Source organism: Tupaia chinensis, unplaced genomic scaffold, assembly GCF_000334495.1.
Source record: "Tupaia chinensis unplaced genomic scaffold, TupChi_1.0 Scaffold139833_1, whole genome shotgun sequence".
NCBI lineage: Eukaryota > Metazoa > Chordata > Mammalia > Scandentia > Tupaiidae > Tupaia > Tupaia belangeri.
In genome coordinates, this window is record NW_006199712.1 from 3,599,491 (window position 1) to 3,616,070 (window position 16,580).

Sequence of the window (16,580 nt, forward strand, 5' to 3'; positions counted from 1 at the left end):
GAGGGGGAGATATTTTTGCTATAGGATGCGTGCACTTGCCAGAGAGACAGAGAGAAAACGACAAGAAATCACCCCCCAGGGTGATGGCCATGCCACAGTTCCTTCTCCTCCATTCGCCTTTAGGGATTTGGGGCACACACACACATGTGCCCTGAGTGAGTTTTAAGACACTGGATCCAGGACTCAAATGTGGTAGTCCAGCAACTTGTAACCATAACACCATCTGCTCGTGAGAAGACCCAACTGTGTTGTCTCCTAATGCATGAACAAATTATATCTTTCCACTTATTCAGGTCTTTAATTTCTTTCATCAGTGTTTTCTTTTTTTCATAATATAGATTATTTACATGTCTTACTAAACATGCTAAATACTTAAGTATTTAATTTTCTTGGAGCAACTGTAAATTGTATTAATTTTTAAATTTGTTTCCCCAGCTGAAATATATATGTACAATTTATTTTTATATATTGATTTTATATCCTAAGACCTTGCTAAACTTCCTTCCTTCCTCCACCGTTTTTAAATTTTTTTGAAGAGTTCAGGGCATTGATTTTCTAGAATTCTAAATTTACCCTATTATTTCTATCATTATCATTTAACTTGGTTCTTTTTTTTTTTTCTTTTTTAGAGAGTTTTTTTGTTTGTTTGTTTTTTTGCTATAGGGCATGTGTGCTTGCCAGAAAGACAGAGACAGAAAGCGAGAAATCACCCCCCCCAGGGGGATGGCCATGCCGCAATCCCTTTCTCCTCCATTCTCCTCTCGGGATCTTGGGCATACACGCACATGCGCCCGGCGTGAGTTTAAGCCACCGGATCTGGGACTCGAACCGCAGTCAACTACATGGCATTCCAGTGACGTAGCCATTACACCAATTGCTGGTCCCTTAACTTGGTTCTTCATCCTACATACTTCTTGTAAACTCAGTTTAGTGCCCTGATTATACTCAGGGTTTGGGGGGTTATTTTTGGCAAAAACACATACTATGTACTTCATATTGAATTTAAAAACATGTTTTAATTCTTTAAAACAGTTGTAGTGTATAATTTATTTCTTAAAATAAAATAATTTGGTATCAATATTTTTAAGAGCTTTTTTGTTTTTGTTTTTTGCTATAGGGCAGTCTCACCGGAGAGACAGAGAGATACTGATAGAAAAGACAAAAAAATCACCTCCCACAAGAGGTAGCCATGCTGCAATCCCTTCTCCTCTATTCCTTTTTTTTTTAGAGAGAGGTTTTTGCTATAGGGCAAGTGCACTAACTAAAAGACAGAGAGACAGAAATTGAGAAATCACCTCTCAGTGGGGATGGCCATGCTGCAATCTCTTCTCCTCCATTCTCCTCTCAGGATCTTGGTTATGCACGCACACACGCCTGCTGTGAGTTTAAGCCACCAGGTCTGGGTCTCGAACCATGATCGACTGCATGGGAGTCAGCAACATAGTCATTACGCCAACTGATGGTCCCCCTCCTCTAGTCTTTTCTTTAGAGAGAGCTTTTTGTTACAGGGTGCATGTGCTCTCCAGAGAGACAGAAAGAAAGTGAGAAATCACCCCCCATGGGGGATGGCCATGCCACAATCCATTTTCCTGCATTCTCCTTTTGGGATTTGGGCAAGCACAGACATATACCCAGTATAAGTTTTAAGCCGTTGAGTCTGGGACTCAAACTGTAGTTGACTACATGGGAGTCCAACAACATAACCATTACGCCATCTGCTAGTCCACCTTCTCCTTCATTCTCCTCTCAGTATTTTGGGCACACACACAATGTGTCTGGAGTGAGTTTTAAGCCACCTTGTCCAGAACTCGAACCGTTGTTGGCCATGTGAGAGTCCAGCAATATAACCATTACATCATCTGCTAGTCCCCTGGTTTTAAACTTTGAAAAAATTTTGCAAGTCCTTATTTTGTAATTTATGTTACCTTTCTTATTTATTTTTTCTTTTTCAAGTTTTTTTTTTTTTTTTCCATTAGCACATGCATTCACCAGAGAGGGAAAGTGAGAGGGAAAGTGAGAAATCAACCCTGTAGGAGGGGTGGCTATACCACAATCCCTTTTCCATTCTTTTCTCGGGATTTTGAGCATGCATATACATACACCAGGCGTGATTTTCTTCTTCTTTTTTTAAAGAGTTATTTATTAATTTTATTTGGGAACTTGAGAGTGAAGAAGCAAGCTACCAGGTCCAGGACTCAAACTGTTGTCAGCCATGTGGGAGTGTCCAGCGCCTTAACTACCATGTTACCTGCTGGTCCAACCACTTGTGATTTTAAGCCTCCAGGTTTGAGTCTTAAAACACAACTGATGGGACCAGCAGTTAGTGTAATGGCTATGTCACTGGACTCTCATGTAGTCAACCGCAGTTTGAGTCCCGGGCTTGGTGGCTTAAATTCACGCTGGGTGCATGTGCGTGCATGCCCAAGATCCCGAGAGGAGAATAGAGCAGAAGGAATTACAGTGTGGCCATCCCCCCTGGGGGGTGATTTCTCACGTTCAGTCTTTCTGTCTCTCTGTCTCTCTTTCTGGCGAGTGGACACGCACTATAGCTAAAAACTTCTCCAAAAAAAAAAAAAAAGAAAACCCAACACAGTCGGTCTTGTCAGAATCCAGTGCCTTGATCACTATACCACCTGCTGTGCCATTTTGTTCATCTTTTGAAATGGGGCACCTTTTTTTATCATGTAAAAATGTTTTCACTCTTAAGACTTATACTGCTAGAACTCTATATTAAACCACATGTTTTTTGTTAAATAATTTTTTTTTCTTTGTATAACTTTTAAGGTTTTACTTGGAAGAACCTCCAGGAACACAGAAGCTTTATTTGGGAAGAACTGCTCCACCCTCAAAAGTGATTTATCTTGCTGATAAAGAACAGTCTAACTGGACAAAAGAAGTACAAGGAATTTCAGAACAGTGAGTGTCACAAAAAGTATTTGAGATTGACTCAGTGGAATAGCAGTAATGTGCTGCTCAAGCAATGCTCGGTCCCTGCAAAAGATAGTGGGTTTAGTTTTTTGTCGGTCTGTACATGCCAGTCATAGATACTCATGATCTTGGCTGGCTGGGAAGACTTGGGGGAATCATGGCGTTAAGAGTTTGTTGTGAGTTGCTTGCCTTTACCTTTCTTCTAACTCATGAAAAACTTTATCAAAAAAGTAGTTGATAGAAGAGAACTAGATCTGTTTTAATGTACCCAACCTCTAACTTATTTTCCACTTAACATGGTAGTTACTCTGAATACTGACCACATCTTCATTGTATAATCTAAAGAAAGTGGAACCAGCAGTTAGCGTAATGACTGTGTCTCTGGACTCCCACGTAGTCAACCACGGTTCGAGTCCTGGACCCGATGGCTTAAACTCACACCGGGCGCATGTGCGTGCGTGCCCAAGATCCCGAGAGGAGAATGGAGGAAAAGGGATTGCGGCGTGGCCATCCCCCCTGGGGGGTGATTTCTCGTTTTCTGTCTCTCTGTCTCTCTCTCTCTATCTGGTAAGCGCACGTGCCCTATAGCAAAAAACAAAAACAACAACAACAAAAAAAGCTCTCCTAAAGAAAGTAATAAGTTCTAGTTTAAAATAATATCTAGCTAACAAAAGTTATAGCTGGGCTCAGTTTGTCAATAAAATAATTTATGAAGTACAGAAAAATAAAAATGAAATGATAGTGGCTTAATATTATGGATAATATTTAATTTGTCTGAATTTAAGAGCTATTTTAACTAACCATTAAGGCCATTAAATTTCTTAGCCACATGTAAGTAATAAAAATAGGAAGAAAGATTTTTTGGGGGGTGGGTTGCTATAGGGCGCATACGCTCCTAGAAATACAGAGAGAGACAGAGAGACAGAAAGTGAGAAATCACCCCCCAGGGAAGATGGCCATGCTGCAATCCCCTCTCCTCCATTTTCCTCTCAGGACCTTGGGTACACATGCACACTTTCTGGGCTTAAGTTTAATTCACCGGATCCGGGACTCGAACTGCAGTTGACTACACGGGAGTCCAGTGACGTAGTCATTATGCCAACTCCTGGTCCTGAGGAAGGAAGATATTTTATTCTTCATCCTCTTAATGAAAAAGAAATTATTATATTTATATTTTAGCAATTAAAAATATAGGTTGATTCAGTTTTCCTAATGAACATACAGTCAAATAGATGGTTGGAAAATAAAGACAAAAAGAAAGCATCAATCAGACAAAAGTTAATCAGACAAAGCTGGATCAGCCCATAGCCTAGTGATTAAGGGAGCCAGACCCCTCATGGTCGGCTGTGGTTCAAATCCCAGCCCTGGTGGCTTGAAAAACCAGGCCATTGTGCTTACATGCCCAGAATGCCAACAGCATAAAGAATTGGAGAAGAAAAGACTACAGCATGACCATTTCTCATTGAAGGATACTTTCTTCCTTTATGTGTCTCTATAGCTCTCTCTCTCTGGCAAGCACTCATACCTTCTGGAAATATAAATTGTGTGTGTGTGTGTGTGTGTGTGTGTGTGTGTGTGTCAGAAAAAGTTTAACTGAAGACCAAAGAAAGAAAAATATGATTACTTAGGAAAATTTATTTTACAATGTAAATAGAACAATATAAACCTTTATAGACTGAGTAATATAATTTATATATACCTCTATTCAGTGAATTTCAAAACTCTTTCTCACTTTATGTCATCTCTGAATTTAGAACATATTTTGTAATATTGTAAGTCCATTGGCAGACTTTTTTTGTTTAGTGGGACATAAAATATTAATACATCTTACAATTGATTGTGTCCTGCAGACTTCTCAAAAACTTGAAACAAATTAAGGAACACTGTAAGTTTGGAAGCTTGGCCTTTTTGTCCCGACAGATCTAGTAATGAAAAAATAGATTAGCAAAAGTAAAATCTAAATAATATAGTTTAGACACTTTATTCTTTTGAATGCAGAATTTACTACTTTTACATTCAAGGGGTTTTTTAATTTTAATTTAATTCATTATTATTATTTTTTAATTTGCCATGGGACATGAACACTTACCAGAGAGAAAGAGAGAAACAAATAGAGTGAGAAAGCAAGCCACCAGGTTCAGAGACTTGAACTGTGGTCAGCCTTAATATAGCGCCTTAATCACCACACCACTTGCTGGTCCCACATTCAGGATTACGATCGATAGGTATGGACCTGTCGTTTTGTTTGTTGCTTCCTGATTGTTTTGTGTTCCTTTTTCTTTTCTACTTATGTTATTCTTTATCTTTGGTGTTGAGCAGTTTTCTGTGGTGGTAAAGTTTGAACTTTCATCTTACTTATTTGTATGATTGCTCTACTGGAAAGTTTTATACCTTTGCATGTTTTCATAATGTTTATCTTGCTTTTATTTCTAATTATAGGACTCCTCTAAGTATTTCTTAAAAAGCCAGTCTGATATTAGTGAATTGTTTATATTTTTGTATATCTGAGGAAAACTGTATTTTTCCTTTGACTCTAAAGTATAGCTTTGCTAGGTATAAAAATCTTGACCTAAAGTGTGTTTCTTTCTGAATTTTGACTATGTTGTCCAATTCTCTGTTAGCCTGTAAGGTTTCCACTGAAAAGTCTATTGTTAGACTGATGGGGAGAACCTTACTGTGTAATTTGATGCTTTTCTCATGACATTTTTAGGACTTTTATCTTTTTCTTTGAATTTTGACATTTTTACCACAGTGTGCTGGAGAAGATCTTTTTTTGTTGAATCTGTTTGGCAACTTTTTAATTTCCTGGACCTGAATGTCTACCTAGGTTACAAAGTTCTTAGTTAATATTTTATGAAATAGGTGTTCTATGCCTTTTTCCATCTCTTCCTCTTCTGAAATTCACATTATGCAAATATTCAGTTATATAAAAGTATCTTATTACTTGCAAATGTTTTTATTTTTTAAAATGTCATGTTTTCTGGGACCAGCAGGTGGCATGTTGGTTAAGGTGTTGGATTCCCACATGATCAGCTATAGTTTGAGTACTGGACCTGGTGGCTTAAAAATCATGCCAGAAACAATCAATCAATCAATAAAAAATTATGCTGAGCATAGGTGTGTGCTTGCCCAAAATCCTGAGAGGAGAATGGAGAGAAGGGATGGTGTCCCCCAGAGGGTGATTTCTTACTTTCCCTCTCTCTGTCTTTCTCTCTCCAGTGAGCGTGCATGCTCTACCGCAAAAACCTTAAAAAAATTATATTTTCTAGCTGGGTTATTTCAAAAGTTCTGCCTTCAAGTTAAAATTTCCTTTTTCTTTTTTTTCCATTTTTGCAATGAGTCATGTGGGTTTACTGAAGACAGATATGGAGGGAGGGAGGAGAGGACAGAGAGAGATAGAGAGAGAGATGGCAAGAAAGTGAGAAATTACTCCCCCAAAGGGATGGCCAGGTTGCTGTTCTTTCGCCTCCATTCTCTTGTCAGAATTTTTGACACACACATACACACCCCTGGTTTGATTTTCAAGCTGCCAGATCCAGGACTTGAACTGCAGAGTTAGCCATGTAGGACTCTGTGCCTTAACCTCTATGCCATCTGTTAGCCCCAAGTTAAGATACTCTTACTTCTGCTTGATCTAGCCTGTTGTTGATACTCTCAACTGAATTTTTTGTTTCCATTAGTGACTCACTATATGCCAAGTCGCTATTTGATTCTTTATTTTTATTTTATTTTATTTTATTTTATTTTTTGGAGAGGTTTTTGTTATAGGGCATGTGCACTCACCAGAAAGACAGAGAGAGACAGAAAGACAGAAAGCAAGAGATCACCCCCTTGGGGTGATGGCCATGCCACAATCCCTTCTCCATTCTCCACTCGAGATCTTGGGCACACATGCACCTGATGTGAGTTTAATCTATTGGGTCTGGGACTTGAGCCATGTTTGACTACATGGGAGTCCAGCAACATGACAATTATGCCAACTGCTGGTCCCTGATTCTTTATTTTAAGGTGTCCACCTGATAGAATTATTTGTATCTGAATTATCTTGCATCTCATTAAGATTAATTTCCTGAATTCAATTTGCAATTTCTTTAGTTTTCTGTTTTACATCCTGTTGCTATAAAATTATTATACTCTTTGGAAGAAGGTGCTTCCTTGTTTTTTCACATTTCTTGTGTCACTGCATTGATGTCTGGGCATCTGGTGGGGCACTTACTTCCTCCTGTTTTATCTTTAGGTGTATCCTTTAGTATTAGTTGTGTCAGAGACCAGCAGTTGGCATAATGGCTATGTCGCTGGACTCCTATGTAGTTGACTGCCGTTCAAGTCCCAGACCCGGTGGCTTAAACTCACACTGGGCTCATGTGCGTGCGTACCCAAGATCCTGAGGGAATAATGGAGAAGGGATTGCAGCGTGGCCATCCCCGATTTTTTGCTTTCTGTGTCTCCTCCGTGTCTCTCTGTCTTTCTAGCGAGTACTTGTGCCCTATAGCAAAAACCTCTCAAAAAAAAAATTTATATATATATACATATATATATACACATATATATGTATATATATATATACACACACACATACATACACATTTGCTATAGGGCACGTGCGCTCACCAGAAAGACAGAGAGACAGAGAGCAGAAAGTGAGAAATCAACCACCAAGGGGGATAACCATGCCACAATCCCTTCTCCATTCTCCTCTCAGGATCTTGGGCATGCATGCACATGCACCTGGAGTGAGTTTAAGCCACCGGATCCGGGACTCGAACCACGGTCGACTACATGAGAGTCCAGTAACATAGCCATTATAACTGCTGGTCCCAGAATCTTTCCAGCTGAATCTGCAAGTATTTGTAGATGAAGTGATGCTGGATGTGGGGACCATTGGAGTTGTGAATCAGGACCTCTAATTATGGATGGGGGGAGATAGTATTTGGGGGCCCTTATGGTCCTGGAGGCATCCCCAGGAACAGTGGTTGTAGCAAGCACTAACTGTGGAGGTGCTGGTGACCTTAGGCTATGGTTGAGGCACATGAGGGCACTGAAGTTCTATTAAAGAGGTAAATTTGCTACCAGTGTTAGCCGTCACATCCAGACTGTTGTCCTCTGGCCTGCTTCTTATGTACTCAGTGTGTAGGGATCCACTGACCCAGGGGATGCAGTCTCCAGTAGTGGTAGCCAGCACACTCAAGCCAGTATTTACAAGTTCTGGATGAGGCTAGTGTGGTATGCTAGGGTCCTGCCAAAAGAAAGACTAAAATGTCCTGTACCTGCGGTGGCACCTACCATGTGGGATGGCTGCCCAAGTTCTCAGACCCTATGTTGGGCACAGAAAGTTACCTCTGGTCAAAGAGCTAGGTAAGGTAGCTGCTATAAACAGGCAGTATCCTCTGACTTCAGTGGGTCACACAAGGGGTACAGATCTTATCCTAATGGAGGAGGGCCTGGGAGTGTACTTCAAGGGGATATGATCATCTGCTTTATGAGCTCTGAAGCCTGGGAAGTAGTTGGATTGGCTCTGAGAAGGTGGGCATAAGACTCCATCGTTTGGTGCTGCCTGTCTTGTCAGTGCTGGTAGCTCAGGGAATGTTCCCACTAGCCCCTCTCTTGAAGCAAGGGCACCACCAGTCACTGGCTCTGTGTATCTTCTTAGATTCTCAACTCCAGAAGAAATACCTAGGAGTATTTCTGGACTGGACAGTCCCAGTGCCCACCACTTCACCAGCACCCCTCCCCTTAGTGTCTGTGTCTCTAATGGCAACCTCTCCCCGAATGGCCTGCCTTTGTGAGCATAAGCCATGGCTTTCCTGGGTAGGAGTGACTTTGGTTGCCACAGAAGGGGAGTTGTATCCTGTCCAGTCGTACATCTGGGGAAGGAGGAGTACAGGTTCTTCAACTGGAATGGCATTTGTCCACGGTCCTCAGTTTCTGAGGGTATAGTGTATTCAGAGACCTCAGACTGAGGGTGGAGTCCAGAAATGTTCAGTCACTGAGAGGCACCTGCCCCAATTCTTCAAGACTCAGGGGTGTTCTCCCCACTGCAGTATACCACCTGTTCCCTAGATAGCAGGGTGTTACCAGTACTTAGGTGCTGGATTACTGCTTGATCACTGCCTTAGCTGTTGGCATGGCTCTACTTTCCTTCTTTGTGTAGGCTTGCTGGGGTGACAGCAGTCCCTCAGGGAAGCAGAGGTGCAGCAGGTTCTGCTAGTCCCTGGAACATAGTGCAATTTATCTGCGACTCTGCTCATAGGATGGCATTATGTACTAGGAGTGTGGGGTGTTGGGAAGGGAGAGTCCAGTATTTTTTTTGAGTGAGTGACTCTGAGCAACTCCCTATCCTGGGTTCATAATCTGTTCTTACTTTCTGGCTCTCAGTTGGGAGTGCACATGTCCAAAGTGGAAATGAGAAGTCAAGAAGTTCCAGGAGTTTCTTACTTTCCTTTTCCAAACAGTGGGGAATTTCCCTTTGTTCAGAAGTCCTTCTGGATCTGACATTTTGTCTCCCTTTCTATGTCTTCATGACAAGTTAGAGTCTTAGAGATTTCTCTCTATCTTTTTACTGTATTCCAGTAGATTCTCCTCACTCCTCTGCTCAAAGCACAGCCAATTTCTGGAAGTTTTTGTGGTCTTTCTTTGTGGAGAGAGATTGTCTAGTTGGCCATCTTTTTCCACAGTAAGAGTTCTTATATTTAAATAGAATTGGTACAGTACCAATTAAATATCATTGATACTGTTTTTCTTCTACCTCTCAAAATGATTATATTGTGCCATCCTATGGTGTGGTGGTTAATGCAACTGAATCCCCATATGGCAAACTGCAGATCAAGTCATGGACCTGGCAACTTGAAAGACACACTGGGTGTTTGTTTTCATGCCCAAAATCCTTAGAGGAAAAGGGACCGTGGTGTGGCCATCCCCTACAGGAAGTGCTTTTTCAGTTTCCCTCTCTTGCTCATACTCTCTATGATGAACACACATGCCCTATAGCAGCTTTAAAATCATCATATCAGGTTGGCAGGTGGCATGGTGGTTAAGGGCATTGGTCTCCCACATGGCAGACTGTGGTTTGAGTCCTGGACCTGGCAGCATGCTTGCTCTCTCTCTCTCACACACATCAAAATTTAAAAAAAAATAATAAATAAAGTGAAATAAAATAATTCTTAAAAGAAAATGATCATATCATTTGCTTGTTTCTTTTTCCATACTTTGATGAATTACATTGATTGTATTTTCAATATTAATTGACCCCTGGGTTCCTGGACTAAATCCCATTTAGTTATGGGATCTTATCCTTTTCGTGTATAAATTTTGATTTTTTTTCTGTTACATTTTGTTTGGATTTTTCATGAATTTTCATACACACTGTAGCACGTCTCTGTGCTTATTTCTGCCTATGGCCAAAAAAAATTTCATTATGTGGATATATTATCTTTTGTTCATCTGTTTACCCACCTGTGGACATATGGGCTGTTTCTACTTTTTGGCTGTTAGGAATAGTGCTGATGGGATTAGCAGGTGGTGTGATGGTTAAGGCTCTGGACACTCCCCCACGGCTGACCGTGGTTCGAGTTCCAGACCTGGGAGCTTGCTTTCTCACTTTCCTTCTCTCTGTCTCTGTCTCTCTCTTTGTCTCTCTCTGATCAAATTAAAATAAGTGAATGAACAAATAAAATTAAATAAATTTTTTTTAAAAAAAAAGGAATAGTGCCGATATGAGCATCGTGTATCAGTATTTACTTGAGTACCTGTTTTCGTATTGTAGGTTTTATACTTAGAATTTCTGGGTCACATGGCAATTCTTTGTTCATTTTCTTGGGGAACTGCAAACTATTTTCCAAAACAGCTGCACCGTTTTATGTTCCCACAGTAATGTACAGGTGTTCACTTACTCCACAGCCTCACCAGTTCTTGTTGTTTTTCCCTTTTTAAATTATAGCCATGTAAAACATGTTTCTTATAGCTCTGTGAATTTTCGTTTAATTGCATTGTCAGTGTGAGTGGAATCCACAGAGTAAAATAAGAAATACAAGAGGTCTATAAGTACCCAGAACTGCTAGTATATTTACTGAAGTGTCTACTTAAGCATCTGATTATCATCCTAGAGTATGTACATACCTGTAAATGTGTATCTGTTTCTTTATTTTTTTTCTTTCAGCTACCTGAGAAGAAAAGGAATAATCATAAATGAAACTTCTGTAGTTATATATGCTCAATTACTCACAGGTCGTAAATATCAAATAAATCAAAATGGTGAAGTTAGACTAGAAAAACAGTGGTCAAAGCAAGTTCTTCCTTTTGTTTATCAAACTATTGTCAAGGTGAGTCTGCATCTGGTCTCAATTCTATCTTAAAATACACCCTATATAAAGAAAAGGCCATATCATATTAATATGTATTTATAAATAGAAAAGTAATTCAGTAATTATTTAATATAATTCACAAATACCTTAGTCTTTATTAGGGGTATTACATACTTAGAAATTCTGTATATACAGTTAAAGAACGTACTCTCTTTTTTTTGTAGAGGTTTTTGCCTTAGGGCATGTGCGCTGAGAGAGAGACAGACAGTGAGAGGGAGAGCAAGAAATCACCCTCCAGGGGAGATGGCCATGTGCAGTCCCTTCTCCTCCATTCTCCTCCTGGGATCTTTTATGACTTAGTCTCAAAAAGAACAATCCCAACATTAAGTTGTAACTTCATATTATAGAGTTAAATTCTTCAAAAATGTTTGCCTTAAATCAACTAATAAACATAAAAGGTATTTTTCTTTTGTATTTATAATCTTGCATATGATAAAAGAATGAAATTTTTATTTTTATTTTTTTGGAGAGGATTTTGCTATAGGGCACATGTGCTCACCAGAAAGAGAGAGACAGAGAGACAAAAAGTGAGAAATCACCCCCCCGCTCCCAGGAAAGACGGACATGCTGCAGTTCCTTCTCCTCCATTCTCCTCTTGGGATCTTGGGCATGCACACACACGTGCCCAGCGTGAGTTTAAGCCACCAGGTCTAGAACTCAAACCGCGGACGACTACATGGGAGTCCAACGACATAGCCATTACACCATCTGCTGGTCCCAAGAATGAAATTTTTTTAAAGTACGCAGTGATCCTATAATTTAGGGAGGTACAACGTAGTGTAGTGATTAAGAGCATAGATTCCCTCAGTTGGCTTCTTAACTGTGTAACATTGGTCAAGATTCATTCCCTTCTGTCTCCCAGTTTCCTCATCTGTAAAATGAAGCACATAGCATGTGCATAATCCCAGAAAAACGTTTCATGTGTCTTCAGAAATTTTGACTCTGATGATTTGTATTTCTTTTTAAATAGGACATTCGTGCTTTTGACTCCCGTTTCTCCAGTATCAAAACATTGGATGATTTGTTTCCTCCTACAAGTATGGTCTTCATGCTGGGAAGCCCCTATTATGGATGCACAGGAGAAGTTAGTTTCAGTTATTGTTACTAATTAAATTCCTTTCTGGTTTCAAATTAATATAGTTATTTACTACGTGTCTTCATTGAGATACATAATAAAATGTAATGCTGAAGGGGAAAAATAAGAATTTATCCATGTAACTTATGAATGCAGTATATGATTGTATATTTTCAGTCTTGAGTGTGTTAGGATCAAGAGATAAGAGATAAAGAATTCAAATCCTGATTACTCTTTTAATAGGTTTGTTTATTTTGGTGGCATGGATGGTGCAATTCTGAAACTTTTTATTTATTTATTCTCTTTTTTGTTATATGGCATATGCACTCACCAGAAAGAGACAGATGCAAAGGGGAATGAGAAATCACCCGCTAGGGGGCTGGCCATGCCACAGGATTTTGGGCACATGCACACACACACCTGGTGTGTCAAGCGGCCAGGTCCAGGACTCAAGTGGCTTAACCAGCCATGTGGGATCCAGCCACCTTATGCTCCACACCATATGCTGGCTCCATTTTCTGAAACTGTTTTATTTGATTGTCAGAGGGCACACACACTCACCAGAGAAAGAGAGAGAGAAGAAAACAAGCAAGCAAGCACCTCGAGCAGGGCACAGTCACACCACATCCTTTTTCTTACATTCTGTCAGAATTTGGGGCACACAGGTACACGTATCCAGAATGTTTTTCAAGCTGCCCGTGGCCAGAATTTGAACCTTGGTTTGCTATGTGGGATCTGGCTTCCAATGCACAGTGTTTAATAACTGCAGTATGGGGCATGCCCTAAAACTATTTTAGATGTATTATAGGGTTAAGCAAATTTGTAAATGTGTTGATGTTTTGAGGACTCTGATTCTCACACAGAAAAAGATATGTAAATATATGAAATGGAAGAAAATAAGAAAGAGACTTTGGGGGCATATTTGGAGGTATTGTTATAAACTCCTGGTTTCTAAAATACTCATTATAGGTGTATGTGTATATATGCATGTAAATGTGTGCATATCTAGCTATGGCATACATATATTGAATCGTCAGAATAAGTCAGGATGCTTTTTTGCATAGAAAAATACATCGTGACTTTTCCAACAACCCAATACTTTCTAGTTTGATTTGCTCAAAGGGATAAGAAGCAAAGACACTCTGGTGGCAATGAACACACATATCAACCTCATCTTTACCTCTAATATTATACCCTAATAAAAGAAATAGGACTTTTCAGAGAAATTACTACTTCTAGGTCTGGAAGCAAGGGAGATAGAAGATGATCCTGGAGCATCTTGTTATGTCAGAAAATAAGGATGTACACATAAGAAAGATGGGAACATGTCATGTAAACACAGGATCCAGACTGAAGGAGCCCCCATTGACCATAACTGGGACAGTTTGCATACAGTACACTAGGTATATTAAATACAGTAATGAAATTATAAGCGATGGGGGTTAACAAGTCATGATTTCATAATAAAAATAAAAAGGTAACATGATTTCATAACTAAATAAAAAGGCTTGAAAATCACACTGGGTGCATGTGTGCCTAAAATCCCAAGAGGGAATAAAGGAGAAGGGGTTGCAGTGTGGCCATCCCACTGGGAGTTGCTTTCTCACTTTCCCTCTGTCTATCTCTGTTTCTCTCCCGTGAGTGCGAATACCCTATAGCAAAAATTTTTAAAAACAATGAAAGAAAAAGAAAACCATTTTGTAACCACCTGAAGGTTGAATCAGGTAAAAATCATCATTGGAAACTAAATCTAGGAAAAATTTCTCGTTAGGAGGAGGATATTTACATGATCTTAGAAAGTATCTACCCATAGCCTACTTACTACCTACAAGAGATACAGAAACTGTAGTGGTGCATTGAAGAAACTGAGCAGCATCTTGATGGGGATGATTGATCAAGCTGGTATCGCAGTGAGGGACAAATCAACATTGTGTACCTTCAGATGTGATACCCTGAGAAGAGCTCATCACCTATGCACTATTCTAGCTGAGAGTGTATAACCTTGACCTCATTACAGGGAAGTGTCAGACACACCCAAAATGAGGAATTTTTCTTTTTTAAAGGCAGAGTGGAGAGGGCAAATGTATCTGTTCGGCGTTGGTGAGGGCCATATGCCACTTTGGCCCAAGGTGGAACATTGAAAAGGCCAGCAAGCTTCTTTTATAACAATTTGCTCTTGTGGGAAGTGATTAGAGAGAACTTTCTCTTTGCTAAAAGATGGCATTAATCTCTTCTTGAGGGATCAACTCCCATGTCCTTCCAAGTAGGCCCCACCTGCCCACACTGCTGGTTTGTTACCAAATTCTTTCTTTGGGACAAATTGTATTCTTCAAAATGTCAATGTCGGACCATCCCATATCTTAGTTAAATGTTAAAACCATTTGCTTTACAATGTTAACAGCAGTTGAATCTTCAGTACTTACAACTGATCTTTTTTACTATTTTAGTTTGCAACTTTTTGGTATTTTAAAATCATTTGCAAATAAAAGTTTATTTTAAAAGAATGATTAACTCCTATTAAAGCAAAGACATAATAACTTAAATATACAGTATTATCACAACCACTTACAAATTCCAAGAGAATTTCCACTGTCAAACTTTATTGTCATGCTGTGTTTGAGAAATAATAAATACTATTTTAAGTAAACAGAAAATAAAATGTAGTCAAAGATTTTTTTTTAATATTTTGAATTTTTTTTCCTTCAAGGTTCAGGATTCAGGTGATGTGATTACAGAAGGTAGAATTCGTGTGGTTTTTAGCATCCCATGTGAACCCAATCTCGATGCTTTAATACAGAACCAGCACGTGAGTACTGCACTTCATATTGCTTTATTTAGAACCAATAAACTTTTAAAATATAAAAGGATATTTTTGTCACCTCCTTTGAATTTATTTTAAATATTTATTTAATACAGATAAGATTCTCTCATATTTGCATCTATTATTGTTTAAAAATAGGTGTAGAATCTGTGCTTAAAACCTCATGTAGTTCATAGGAAAATCTCACTATTAATTCATAATGGTTATTATGGATTATTATGCTCAAGCATAGAAGAGGCACATTGATTAGTATACCCTGTAAGAGACTTAGCTGTTTTTAAGCCTTTTGTAATAATTCAAAGCCTGCATTTTTAATTACCAGTGACAAATAGGTTATCTGCAAAAGGTATTTATCTCTATTTAATAATCTCAACCCTAGAGAATATTAGAAAGTTGAATTTACTGAATCCATGGATCCTTTTTCAGGACATTTTCTCCAAACATTTTCACTGGTCTCCTTTTACCCTGTTACAATAGAGTGAAGGTTCTGATATCTGTCACTTGTTCTTATTGATTAGGCAATTGATTGGCTTAGCTGAAGTCAATTCCTCATCAACCATTGGTACTTTTTTTTTTTCCTAATGGTAAAATCTAAAGCTTCTTATCCCTTGAAATGAATTTAAAATTTAATCATCAGCTTTATGTATGGAAAACAGAAACATCCCTAAAATCTTATCAGCAGGTCTTTTTTGGAGAAAAATTTTAGACAGTATAGTCAAGAACTAGGAAAGCGATCCTTTACATAAAGAAGTTGGAGCTTTGTTCTGGAAGTTAGTGACGGTGGAAGAATTTGTGTTAATTCATCCCTGGCCTTTTCTAGATTCAGAAAAAGAAGAGCTTCCCTACTTGTAGCATAGTGTTGATCAGCACTCCTTCTTCAGTGTTCTTTCTTCCTGCTTACATGCTTTTTTCTTTCTTTCTTTCTTTTTTAAGTTTCTTTATTTCTTGAGTGAAACAGAGAAAGACAAAGACACAGACGCAGCACTCCCTTACAGGGTCCACTCCCTTGCAGGGTCTTGATGCAGCACCTCACTCCCAGCCTCAGCCAGCCCCAGATCATGGGCACTAGCCTGCCCAGTGAAGTCAGGGAAGTGTCTGGATGCAAACCCATAACCTCGCCACACGATTCAACCTTGCAGAACATCTCATTTTACCACTGTGTTGCCATCTGGCCCTAATCGCTTTTATTTAAGTTTCCCTTTTTTATTTATGATGGAGTGCATACATGCCCACGTGAGGATGAAAGAGAGACACAGAGTAGCATCCTTGACAGGGTCTGGTCATGCTGTGCTTCCCTTTCTTTCAGCCCATCAGATCCTGGTCACTCGTGCACATGCCTGGCATGTTTCAGGCTGATTGGGCAAGGGGGTCAAATGGTGATCACCATCTGGGACCA

At 39.3% G+C, this 16,580-nt stretch overlaps 1 protein-coding gene across 7 annotated transcripts in view; it reads left to right on the forward strand.

Annotated features, from left to right (window-relative positions):
- XRN1 (5'-3' exoribonuclease 1) overlaps nucleotides 1-16,580 on the forward strand; it is a 153,357-nt gene that overhangs the window by 68,625 nt on the left and 68,152 nt on the right. For all 7 annotated transcript variants that reach the window (XM_014593184.2, XM_014593182.2, XM_006162304.3 and 4 more), the window contains 4 exons: nucleotides 2,785-2,916; nucleotides 11,084-11,246; nucleotides 12,259-12,372; nucleotides 15,071-15,169. In XM_014593184.2, the coding sequence (XP_014448670.1) occupies nucleotides 2,785-2,916; nucleotides 11,084-11,246; nucleotides 12,259-12,372; nucleotides 15,071-15,169 (508 nt within the window). The remainder of the gene's footprint in view (nucleotides 1-2,784; nucleotides 2,917-11,083; nucleotides 11,247-12,258; nucleotides 12,373-15,070; nucleotides 15,170-16,580) is intronic.